The 13,615-nt window shown below is 42.7% G+C and overlaps 1 protein-coding gene across 1 annotated transcript; it reads right to left on the reverse strand.

Moving 5' to 3' along the window:
• Positions 1-3,996: 3,996 nt before the first annotated feature.
• Positions 3,997-6,395, reverse strand: LOC147315859 (uncharacterized). Its single transcript, XM_086260178.1, has 4 exons — positions 6,374-6,395; positions 5,147-5,619; positions 4,862-4,994; positions 3,997-4,088 (listed from the first exon to the last, which is right to left on the reverse strand). The coding sequence occupies exons 1-4, from the start codon at positions 6,390-6,392 to the stop codon at positions 3,997-3,999; spliced, it is 717 nt and encodes a 238-aa protein (XP_086116304.1). The 5' UTR covers positions 6,393-6,395.
• Positions 6,396-13,615: the final 7,220 nt, after the last annotated feature.

A 13,615-nucleotide genomic window follows, 5' to 3' on the forward strand; every position in this document is an offset into this window, starting at 1 on the left:
TGCCTCCCACTCTGGACCCCCACCAATTTGCCTACAGGACAAATCAATCCACCGAGGACGCTATCACCATAGCGCTCCACACTGCGCTGAGTCACCTGGAGCACCGAGGAAGCTATGTGAGAATGCTCTTTCTGGACTTTAGCTCAGCATTCAATCATATCATCCCGGAGATCCTGGTCCAGAAACTGTCTCACCTGGGACTCTCCTCCCCCATCTGCCTCTGGATCAAGGACTTCCTGACAAATAGACCACAGTCTGTCAGACTCGGCCCCCACCTGTCCAGCACCATCACACTCAGCACCGGGTATCCACAAGGATGTGTTTTGAGTCCCCTCCTGTTTACGCTCTACACATCCGACTGCTCCCCTACCCATCTCTCAAACACCATCATAAAGTTCGCAGATGACACCACAGTGGTTGGACTCATCTCAAGGGGGGATGAGTCGGACTACAGAGATGAGGTTAACAGACTGACTGAGTGGTGTTCAGTTAACAACCTCCAACTGAACACCACGAAAACTAAAGAACTTATCTTGGACTTCAGGAAGGGTAGAGCAGACCCGGCCCCACTTTACATTCACGGGAACTGTGTGGAGAGGGTACACTCCATGAGGTTTCTGGGCGTGCAGATCTCTGATGACCTCTCCTGGACTGCAAATACCACGGTGGTGGTAAAAAAAGGCCCAGCAACGTCTCCACTTTCTGAGAGTGCTCAGGAGGAACAACCTGGAGGAGAGGCTGCTGGTGACATTTTACAGAGCCACCATAGAGGGCATCCTAACGTACGGCATAACAACATGGTATGCAGGGTGCTCAGCTGCGGACAGGAAAGTACTGCAGAGGGTCATCAACACAGCCCAGAAGATCACTGGCTGCTCTCTGCCCAGCCTGGAGGTCACTGCAAACTCTCGGTACCTCAGCAGAGCTGGCAATATCATCAAGGACCACTCTCACCCCAGCAATCAACTGTTTGAACTATTACCGTCAGGCCGACGGTACAGGTCACATAAAACCAGGACAAACAGATTCAGGGATAGCTTCTTTCCCAGAGCTATCACCGTAGTAAATAAGCACAAAAACAATTGAACCTGCTTAGCTATACCATACCGTCACTGCCATTATATTATGCTGCTATTCATACTGTCATTATATTAATGCTGCTATCCTGTATATATCTTACTTACTATTGTTTGAATACTTGCGATTGTTTTATTGTACTTTTTATATTTTACATTTATATTTATCTTTGAATCTTGCACCAAGGGAGTGGCACTCCAATTTCGTTGTACTCTGTACAATGACAATAAAGGCTATTCTATTCTATTCTATTCTATTCTATTCTATTCTGCGTTGCACAAAGACACAGCAAGTGGAATCAAAGATCTTGATGGTTGTTGCAACTGCACTTGAGGACGCATTCAAAGTTTTAGTAATTTTCCAGACTGACTGACCTTCAGTTCTTAACCCCGTAAGAACCAACCCATCAAAAAATAGCCAGAAAATTCAGATTTTTTTGCAAGTGAGATGCTTATTAACCCTTATAACAAAATCCCCCCTTTTTTGCTGTATCGTGTTGCATATGATATATATTTATTATATATTTATTATATATGTTTTGTATCATATTTGATACATTGGGTGTTTCTGGTAACTTTTTGTTAACAAAATTGTTCATTTTAGACAAAAAAAAAAGCTTTGTCCATAACATTTTGAAATTATGGTAAAATGGTAAATGGCCTGTATTTATATAGCGCTTTTCTAGTCCCTTAGGACCCCAAAGCGCTTTACATATCCAGTCATCCACCCATTCATGCACACATTCACACACTGGTGATGGCAAGCTACATTGTAGCCACAGCCACCCTGGGGCGCACTGACAGAGGCGAGGCTGCCGGACACTGGCGCCACCGGGCCCTCTGACCACCACCAGTAGGCAACGGGTGAAGTGTCTTGCCCAAGGACACAACGACCGAGACTGTCCAAGCCGGGGCTCGAACCGGCAACCTTCCGATTACAAGGCGAACGCCCAACTCTTGAGCCACGATCGCCCCCGGCAAGTATTGATCGTGTTGATGAGATACAGGTCTCATAAACTCATGTATCAAATGTTATACAAAGGGCGTTATAGAGTTAAGATAATGAAGTGCTCTCATTTCCCTAACTGATTGGTTCTTACCATAATACGGATTCTAAGAGTTGTCAAATAGGGCTGTCAGTTGTGTACCAACCTGAGTTCTGCACAACACAACTGATGGTCCCAACCCCATTAAGAAGGCAAGAAATTCCACAAATTAACCCTGATAAGAAAAAAGAATTTCAGAGAGAAGCTGGCCAATTATAAAGATATATAATACGCTACTAGGGGCACCACAGGGGACTGTCCTCTCCCCCTTCCTCTTCACCCTCTACACCACAGACTTCAGCCACTGCACGGAGACCTGCCATCTTCAGAAGTTTTCTGATGACTCTGCGGTGGTTGGATGCATCAGCAGGGATGATGAGACAGAGTACCGGGCTGTGGTCGACTCCTTTGTCACGTGGTGTGAGCAGAATCATCTGCAGCTCAACGTGGCAAAGACCAAGGAACTGATCGTGGACTTCAGGAAGACCAGGAAACACTTGACCCCTGTTTCAATCCAGGGGGTCAGTGTTGACATTGTGGAGGACTATAAATACCTTGGAGTACACATTGACAATAAACTGGACTGGGCTATAAACACCACAGCACTTTACAGGAAGGGCCAGAGTCGTCTCTATTTTTTGAGGCGACTGAGGTCCTTCAACATATGCCAGAAAATGTTCAGGATTTTCTATGAGTCTGTTGTGGCCAGTGCGATCCTCTATGCTGTTGCATGCTGGGGGAGCAGGCTGAGGGTCGCAGATGCCAACAGACTCAATAAACTAATCCGTAAGGCCAGCATTGTTGTGGGGATGGAGCTGGACTCCCTCAAGGTGGTGTCGGAGAGGCAGATGCTGTCCAAGATAAAGACAATGTTGGATAACACCTCCCACCCACTCCATGACATGCTGGTCAGTCACAGGAGCACGTTCAGTGAGAGACTGAGATTACCGAAAAGCACCACTGAACGACACAGGAAATCTTTCCTGCCTGTGGCCATCTCCCTGTACAACACATCCACTTAACACACTGGTTACTGCTACAACTACACATGTTTCTTTTCCAGCTATTTATTTATGAGTGACTTATGTATGTATGTATGTATATATATGTATATATTGTACTATTCTTAGTTAGCGTATTGTCTGTCTTGTCTTAATGTTGGTTTATAATGGAGCACTGTAACAAAAAATAATTTCCCCCAGGGATCAATAAAGTATTCTGATTCTGATTCTGATTCTGATAGAATTCAGGTTGGCCACCGATCCAGGGTATATCCTGCCTCCTACTCTGAGACAGCTGGGATGGACTCCAGCTCCTCAGTCCCCCTGGATAAGTGAAAGAAAATAGATGGATGAATATATGAAACATATTTTATATTTAATTAAATGTATTTTGTATTTATGTGGTTAAAAATGATGACTTAAATACTGCACTTCATTATACCTCTACTACACTATCTCACAGACAAATATTGATGTATTGTAACCACTATATTTGTCTGAAATCTTTTAAATAATAATAAACATTTTATTTATAATATAAAGTACTGGCAAATATTACTTAAATAATTATTTGGATATCAATTTTTAAACAAGCTTTAGCTGACTAAAATATGTCTCTGTAATAAGACCTGGCAAATTTTGATAGGTGGAACTCTGATAGGTTTTAATATGATTGAGCTTACTATAAGCTCTTACTGCAGCTGTCAGAAACAGTGTGCAAAATATATGCAGAGCAATACACACCTATCCATAAAATGCTCTGTTTGTGTGGGTTATAAAGATAATGTATTATTATTATTATTATTATTACAAAAATAAATAGTCTGTAGAATAAAAATAAAGATTGACATAAAATAACTCACCTATGCTTCTTCACATATCAGTGACGTTGGTGTCAGGAGTGTTGGCATGGAGAGGTCGGAGTGCGACAGCTGAGCTTGAGCCAGAGGCCTGATCTGTTTGGCCTGGTTGGGAGATGGAAAAAGTGTTTTAGCATACATATGTACAGAGGGTCTGCCTGCACTAATTACATGTTGGCTAAAAAACTACAAAACATTGTTTTATGTTAGAAATTAAGCTAATTAACACTAGGAGAATTTTTCATGGAGACTTTCTATTAATGTAATTTTTACCTGTCTCACTTTTCTTTTTTGAAACACAGACTTTACTTTTAACAAAGCTAGTGTCTCTTTCTTTTGCAGAGGTACAGCTCTAGAGGAGCGCTTACACCTGGAGCAAACCAAATCATGAAATAAGGAGGGGGGAGGCAGGGTCAGATGTTGACTTGATTTTATCCTTTGTTGCGAAACAGAAAACAAAACTAATGCTAGCAAAAGAACACATTTGTAAGTACCTTGTGAAGCAAACATTACTTTATGGTGATAAGTTATTAATTTTCATGGTAATAATAATAATAATAATAACTAATTGAATGTTACTCATGGGGCTTTAAAATCATCACCTTCCTTCCCTGCACCCCTGCCAGCACATGTGCGCACAGCAAAGCATAAAGCACAATCAATCATTTCTCATTATAACTTAAAGTAATATACAACCAGAATACAGGCAACAATGTCAGATAAACATGCAGTGTAATCTTAACATTCCAATCATACTTTTTGTGTGTGAAATACATGACATGCATAGATGAAATGTAAAGACAAAAACAAGTTGTAAATTGTAATTTATGAATCATTGTTAATATTTCTACTGCATACAGGTTAAAGTGAACAGGTACCTGGGGGAACACATGGACCAGAGTCACTTTCTGAAGGAGTACTGGATTGCTCTTGTTCAAGAGATGTATTTATGATGCATTTTATGATCAGGAAGACCAAAGTCAAGACCAACACCAAGGCAAGCCCAACCCACTAAAACAAAGAACAGTGATAAACAATGGAAAAAACCCAAAACATTTAGAATCAAACCTGTCATAAATGTTGTATTACCACAGGAAACAAATTACCTCATTTCACATATCACATTCTCACCACACCACTTTAAAAAAAACGAGTTTACTTACCTGAGAGAGAAAGTACCAGTCCTGAGATTTGTTCAGTCTATCCTGATATGAGGTACCATTTTCTGGTTCACACCACTTCAGTGGGGCAGCTTTGTCAGCAGTTACATACCTGCCTGACCAATCACTCATTCCACAAGAAAAGTAGCTGCCATCAAAGAGCATCAAGATCATCCACACAAATGCAGGGACGCAGCAGTGAAAGAATCGCTTTGCATTGTCTGTGTGACGTGAGCACTTCAGTTCTTGCATTGAAGCCATCAGCACATAAGCCAAAATTCCAGGAACGATGAAAAATGTAGCCACAAAACCACCATTCAAGTATGTCCCTTTACAGGGGCACTCAAACTCTGTCTGCACTAACCTTTCCAAGACCGTCAAAATAAGGGCAAACACAACGTTTGATGCAAGTGGGCCATTTTGAAATTCTCTTTTCACTCTTTCCAGCCATTCTTGTTTTCCTTTCTTATTCGCTTCTGCAGGCATAGACAAAACCAAAGATTAAAAGTCAGAGAGATAATAATTTGATCATTCTAAAGATACTTTTTCTGTGATATATTAATGCTAATCATAAATAATAATCCCCAGACTGTAATGCTCATTAGACATGAATTACAAGTTAATCTCAATGTTAACCTGATGATGGGAAAAAATGTGTACACTACATACACTAAAAACACTACAGGAGTCATGTAAAATCCAATTCATTTAATTTTGAAAAAAAAAAACCTACTCAGAGGTTACTGTGGAGGAAGAGGCGGGGTGCTTGAGAAGAGAAATGAAAAACACTGGGGAGGGTGTTAAATAAATGACACTGTACTTAGATTCTGAAAATGTAAGGAGCAGAAATTAGATATTTGTTTTAAAATACCATGAAGAAAAGTAAAATATTGTCAGAAAAATAAATACTCAAAGTACAGATACCTAAAAATTATACTTAAGTACAGTAACAAAGTATTTGTACTTGATTACTTCTGAACTTGGTACTCTCAGTTCATGTCAGTTCATGAGCAGTAAAACAGACATAGGGCTTTGTAAAAAATATTTTACAAACCCTAATATAAATATATTACAAATGCTTCTTTTTCAACAATTTTGTATATTACTGATACTGATTTACATTTTGATTTCTGAAGAAAATTATATACATTACACTTTTCTGCTTTGTAAATTCTTTGATGTACCAACTGTATTATAAATAAAATATATAATAAAATAAACTGCACCAACCTCTAAACATTTGATCCATTCCAAATATACTCTACTACTTCTTACACGCTCTACCCTGTGAGCACCGACAAAGTATACAACAACTGAAACTGAGTTTCAGTTTCTCATCTTAACTATAATGGGCCTATAACACGCCTCTTTTCCTCTGTTTGTACTTTGCTTCTTTCTAGTTTTATATTTATTTAGCATTGAGAAACTTTCTCTATGTATTGTCAAAGTGAGCATGAAAGGCTAATTAAAAGTATGTAGCCCTCGCCAAAAAAAACTGACAGACTTAACAAAGTCTGTGAAGCTGGATTTAAGAAATAAGTGCTTAAAGTTTTTAGAACATGTTTAGCCACATCTTGTATATATAAATATGTACAGTGCTCGGCATAAATGAGTACAGCCCACTACATTTGTCTGAAAACCTTTAGTTTCTTTGCAGAATCAGCATTTTCTAAGAGATACTGTACTACAAAATACTCCCACAAATGCGGGCCATTGATTGCAAGCAAGATTTGTTTATTTGCACACACAAAAAAGTGATTTTCCTAACAAATTCATTCAAGCCCATGTCACAAAAATGAGTACACCCCAATTATAGTCTTGGACAACATCTCCCACCCCATGCAGGAGACTCTGACAGCACTGAGCAGCTCCTTCAGTGGCAGGCTGCGGCACCCACGATGTGGGACGGAGAGATTTCTCAGGTCTTTCCTCCCCACTGCTGTAAGACTCCACAACAAAGACTTCAACTGATCAAACACACACATCCACACATGTGCAATAGCAATAACACTAAGTGCAATACTCTTTCTGGCATCATTGTATTATGCTCATATTGCATATAGCATTTGTATTCTATTTTATTCGATTGTGTATATAGTATTTTATTTTATTCTATTCTATTGTGTACAGTATCTTATTGATATCTTATTCCAGTGTTTTTCTCTAATTTTTCTATGCAACTTTGCACTGTCCACTGCTGTAACAAAACAAATTTCCCACGCGTGGGACTAATAAAGCTTATCTTATCTTATCTTATCTTAGATGAATCCTGGCGGTCACGAGTGCTGCCCCTGAGCCTTTTCAAAGTCCTATGTCACCTTGTTGCCGAGTCATTGCATTCGCAAAACTTGCATATCTATGCTGCCCGACAATACCCCATAGCGCTTTAAGGCTGAGGGACAAAAATGAAGGTTCACTTTATATTTCTAATGACCAGCAGGGAGAGACTCCTGATTGCAAAATGAAGTCCTCTTGTGTTGAAGTCTATACAACCATGGTCTCCTTGGCTCTTTAACGCGTAGTCTATAATCTTAAGCCTGTCATGACCTTCAAGGGTATAAGATTGCATCAAGACAGGAGTTGTGGGAACTGTAGGAAATAGCTGGTCTGAATTACAGTTTTACCATTTTACATATTTATGCAGTCTTTTTTGTTTTGTTTTGTTTTGTTTTGTGTGTGTGTGTGTGCCAATTATGCACTTGTTACGCCCCAGTCTAGGGGTACAGGAACACAACACAAGTTTGAAAGAATTGCCCCGCCCTGGTCCCCAAAACCATACACAAAGGGAAACCAATTTCTTAGTGAATCGTGATTTATTTTTCTGCACTGCAAAAATGAAGCTCCGGGGTGAACAAAGGCCAAAATAACAAACAAAACAAGCTAAGTCAGGAGGAGGTGTTATCTACAACCCTATGTGAAATCAAATATCAAACAAAAGACAAGCGCTACACCTAACTCCCTAACTGAAATAAACAGGAGAAAACAGTGCAAGGAAAAACAATAAGGCAGCTCACCCCTTCTGTTGCAGTGCTATTTACAATGAAAACTAATGTACACACTATATACAAAACTCCAAAAAAGTCGCACAAAGTCACAGGCACAAAAGTCTCAGGTTTTGGAGGCCAGGGTCAGGTCTGCTGCTGCTGTCAGTGGCTGCCCCGGGACAACTGCTGGTGAGGGATTTGAATGAAGATCACATGGCCAGGGGACCAATCAGCAGCCGTCAGCTCATCCACTCCGGGACCTGCAAAGACTTAAAGGCACAGACAACAACAGCCACCAAAACAGATTATGGACAGGGCCATAACACCCCCCTTCCCAAGACCAAACATCTCCCCTAAAGATGTTTGGCGCTTAGGGGTTCCGAAAACCACGTGACAGCGCATCTGCCAGTACATTCTCTGTCCCTTTTTTGTGATGGATCTCCAGATTGAAATCTTGTACTAAGAGGGACCATCTCATGAGCCTTTGGTTAGAATTTTGCATTCGGGTCAAAAACACGAGGGGGTTGTGGTCTGTGTAAACAATGACAGGTGCTGAACTGGAACCGACATAGACCTCGAAATGCTGTAGAGCAAGCAATAGAGAGAGGGCTTCTTTTTCAATGGTGCTGTATTTCTGTTGGTGGGAGTTGAATTTTTTCGAAAAGTAACCAATTGGGTGATCAACACCCTGCCTATCCTCCTGCAACAGTACCGCACCTACACCGTTGGCGCTGGCAGCCACCTCAAGTTTAAACGGATGTGTGAAAACAGGAGCGGCAAGTACTGGTGTGCTGCAGAGGAGAGCTTTGGCAGACTCAAAAGCATTCTGGCATGTGGGGGACCATACAAATGGTTTTGACACACTTGTGAGACTGGTGAGAGGTGCAACTACATCTGCAAAATTCTTACAGAAGCCACGATAATAGCCGGCCATACCAAGGAACCGGCGAAGCTCACGTCTAGTGCGAGGCACAGGGAAATCTAGGATAGCCTGGACTTTAGCCAGCAGGGGGCGCACCTGTCCCTGACCCACCTGCTTCCCTGGATAAGTCACAGTGGCCTTACCAAAGTCACATTTGGCAAGATTTAGGGTAAGGGATGCCTCTTGTAATCTTTCAAAAATCTCCGTGAGTGTTCCAAGGTGATCTGACCAAGTCTCTGAATAGGCTACAATGTCGTCTAAGTACACTTCACAGTTTGTGACACCACCTAAGACAATGTGCATAAGGCGTTGGAATGTGGCAGGGGCATTTCGAAGGCCAAAAGGCATGACGGTGTATTGGAGGAAGTGGTCCGGAGTGACCCACTTCAAATTTTCTCTGCACGGACTTTTTGTCGAATTTCCTTTTCATTTTTTCCTGAGACGCGGAAAGAGCCTCGCGTGCAATTTCGCATGCTTTATGCAGACGCTCCCTAAAACAACTTACGTAATCTAATACGTTCTGCTCGGGGGTAGCTGTGTCGGACAGATATCTCTCTTTAAGCAGCCGCAGGGGACCACGCACTGTGTGTCCAAACACCAGCTCTGCGGGACTGAAACCCGTGGACTCCTGCACACTCTCCCTCACCGCTAGAAGGAGAAGTGGCAGACCTTCGTCCCACTCTCTTCCTGACTCGAGGCAGAACTTCCTCATCATGGCTTTTAAAGTCTGGTGGAAACGCTCAAGCGCACCCTGTGATTCGGGGTGATATGCACTGGATTTTTGATGCTTGATGGATAGCGATTTTAAGACCTGAGCGAATATCTTGGACATGAAGTTAGACCCTTGGTCTGTTTGAACTGATTTAGGCAAACCGAAAAGGGAGAAAAAGTTTACTAATGCTCTGACAATGGCTTTGACTTTGATAGTGCGTAACGAAATAGCCTCGGGGAAGCGTGTGGCGGTGCACATTAAAGTCAAGAGGTACTGATGTCCTGACTTGGTTTTTGGAAGCGGACCTACACAATCGATGATTATGTGCTCAAATGGTTCGCCTAAGGCTGGGATTGGGTGCAATGGAGCAGGAGGAATAACCTGGTTGGGTTTTCCGCTGACCTGGCAAACGTGGCAAGAGCGGAAATATTTGGTCACATCAGTCTTCAAACCTGGCCAGAAAAAGTGACGCAGAATACGAAGGTAGGTCTTCCTAATTCCTAAATGTCCAGAGAAACTGTCATGTGCTAGGCTGAGTACTTGGTGTCGGAAATCTTGCGGTACAACTGCTTGTTGAAATACGTTCCAGCCAAGATCACTAGAGGAGGGAGGATGCCATTTGCGCATTAACACATCATTTTCAATGCTGTAGACACGGGGATTCTGATCGCTTGAATTTGCGGCAAGTAAACATTTGGCCAAAGTCGGGTCATTCTGTCGCGCATGAATAAAATCTGTTTTGTTTACCTCAAAAGACAGGTCAGGTGTAGCGGGTAGCAGTTTATCAGACACACATTTTTCAGCTTTTTCCACAGGCAGTTCGGCTTTCTCAGGAACAGCTTCAGAACATAGAAAAGAGTCAGACAAGTCAACATCACCATATTTACGCTTGTGGGCGCGTGTGACAACACAGGCAGGAAAAACAGAGGGCAGACTGTCAGCAGCAGACTCGGAAACAAAATCAAAATCATCGACGGGGTTTTCAATTACTTCAGGGATCGGGAAAACTTTCCCATTGGCTAGATCATTCCCCAGAATCATAGTAACCCCCTGCACGGGCAAGCGAGCGCGCACCCCAACTGTTACCGGGCCCGAAACGAGAGGCGACTGTAGGAAGACTCTGTGCAGCGGAGCTCGTAACACACTCATTTTCACTCCCCACACGAGAGCATCAGCACCACAAAACGAGTTACTTGAGAAAGGCAACGCGCTTTCCAAAATGAGAGACTGGGCAGCCCCAGTGTCGCGCAAAATTACAATCGGCACGCGATCCTCCTCTATTCCAGTCAGTGAGGCGAACCCTTGTGAAATGAATGGTCGGTAACTGCTGTCAAGACTGTCATTTCCTGGTTCATCACTGACGGGATTAGGAGTAGCAACCGATTGAACAAAACCAATGCTTTTTGGCTTTTTCCATGTGTGAGTTTGCTCTTTGCGACGGAGCGACGGACAACTGGCAATGAGATGGCCAGTATCATGGCAATAAAAGCATTCTCGGACAGTCATGGGGACCTGATCAGGGCGCGTTTGACGCTTAGGAGAAACCCTCAAACTCCTCGCAGGTTTCGACAACGGGGCACATTCACGGCGCACAGCTGAAAACGCAACGCGATGGGTCAACACAAACTCATCTGCGAGAACAGCAGCTTTAGACAACGAATCCACCTTTTGCTCATTGATATATACAACAACATTCTCTGGAAGACACGTTTTGAATTCCTCCAGCAGGACCAATTCTCTTAGCTGAGCAAAGTCCTTCACTTTACTTGCAGCTAACCACTTATCAAACAAGAGAGTCTTCTCCCTGGCAAACTCTACATGTGTTTGGTTGGCAGATTTTTCACACGACCGAAACCTCTGGCGATATGCCTCTGGAACTAGCTCATAAGCCCTTAAAATAGTGGATTTCACAATTTCATAATCCAGGCTGTCATCAATAGACAAGCTCGCACACACTTCCTGTGCTTTCCCCACCAATTTACACTGCAGCAACAAACTCCACACATCCTTGGGCCATTTCAAAGTGGTTGCGATGCGTTCAAAGGCATTAAAGTAAGAGTCAACCTCACTTTCTCTGAAAGGTGGCACTAAAGCAATTTGCCTGCTTGCATCAAATTGGTCAGAGGAGAGTGAATCAGAAGATTTACTCACAACTTTACTCACTGGGGTAGAGGTAACATTGCGCTGCCGGGAAGGATCCAGCTCCATAGCCCTTATGCGGAGATGCATAAGCTCAACTTCTTTGGACTTAGTCGCAAGCTCCACCTCTTTCAGGCGAAGGGCGAGCCCAAGATCCTCCGTAACCAATCCTGTTGATTGTCCGGCTGGGCTAACGTTTGGGATCTGAATGGCAGCAGGAGCCTCCGCCCCTGGCGACACCCGTCCACTGGGAGCTTTTGGGATGGTTGCAGCAGCTTCTGCTCCCGCATCCACCACCAAACCTCCAGTCGCCTCAACCGGCCGAGGTTTCGACTCCGCAAAAACCCCCTTATCCACCAGCTGAGCTGTCAGGCACTGCTTAATTTCTGCCTTTTTAGCATGTAAAGGCACACTAACATTAAACAAATCTGCCACCAACAACAAATCCGCCTTTGTGCATCGATCCAACTTATCCACGGTGGGTTGTAGTGCAAAATCATCCACATCAAAAGTCATTGTGACTAGATCACCCCCAACACTACAAGAAAACTGCCAACCAAAAACTGCAGACAACCCACAAAATACAATGAGCAAAAAGAATGGCAAAAGAAAAAAAAAAGGATGAGCCCCCACTTTATGTTACGCCCCAGTCTAGGGGTACAGGAACACAACACAAGTTTGAAAGAATTGCCCCGCCCTGGTCCCCAAAACCATACACAAAGGGAAACCAATTTCTTAGTGAATCGTGATTTATTTTTCTGCACTGCAAAAATGAAGCTCCGGGGTGAACAAAGGCCAAAATAACAAACAAAACAAGCTAAGTCAGGAGGAGGTGTTATCTACAACCCTATGTGAAATCAAATATCAAACAAAAGACAAGCGCTACACCTAACTCCCTAACTGAAATAAACAGGAGAAAACAGTGCAAGGAAAAACAATAAGGCAGCTCACCCCTTCTGTTGCAGTGCTATTTACAATGAAAACTAATGTACACACTATATACAAAACTCCAAAAAAGTCGCACAAAGTCACAGGCACAAAAGTCTCAGGTTTTGGAGGCCAGGGTCAGGTCTGCTGCTGCTGTCAGTGGCTGCCCCGGGACAACTGCTGGTGAGGGATTTGAATGAAGATCACATGGCCAGGGGACCAATCAGCAGCCGTCAGCTCATCCACTCCGGGACCTGCAAAGACTTAAAGGCACAGACAACAACAGCCACCAAAACAGATTATGGACAGGGCCATAACACACTCTAGACTCTAAATCAGTCACTCCTGTTACAATGCTCTGTTATATGGTTCAGACCCTTTCTCAAGAACATTGTGATTAGCACTTACATAGCTACCCGGCCAATCAGAGTTTATACAAGTTAAGTATTGGCCATCTAAAAACAGCAGCATCACCCGCACAGCTTCTGCACAAAAAGACAAAAAAACCATCAGAAACAAGGTGGTCATTTAATATACTATAACCTTCTGTGATACATTAATAGAATCAGAACAGAGAGACTTTATTTATCCCCAAGGGTCAGTTAAGAAGATAAGGACAGGGCATAAAAAGGCAATAAGAATGAGATAATAAATACACAGAATATACACAATATACATAGCAGCCATAAATAAGTAATCCTGTTGGTGACTGTAGTGCTCATTAGACATACTGTATATTACAAGTTCAGTTTCACACCAGCCTACTGTGAATCAGGCTTTGTACTATT

This window comes from Aulonocara sp. 'chitande type north' Nkhata Bay, linkage group LG13, assembly GCF_057382095.1.
Source record: "Aulonocara sp. 'chitande type north' Nkhata Bay isolate Kocher_YH1m ecotype deep benthic linkage group LG13, A_spYH_male_GT1.1, whole genome shotgun sequence".
NCBI classification, from domain to species: domain Eukaryota; kingdom Metazoa; phylum Chordata; class Actinopteri; order Cichliformes; family Cichlidae; genus Aulonocara; species Aulonocara sp. 'chitande type north' Nkhata Bay.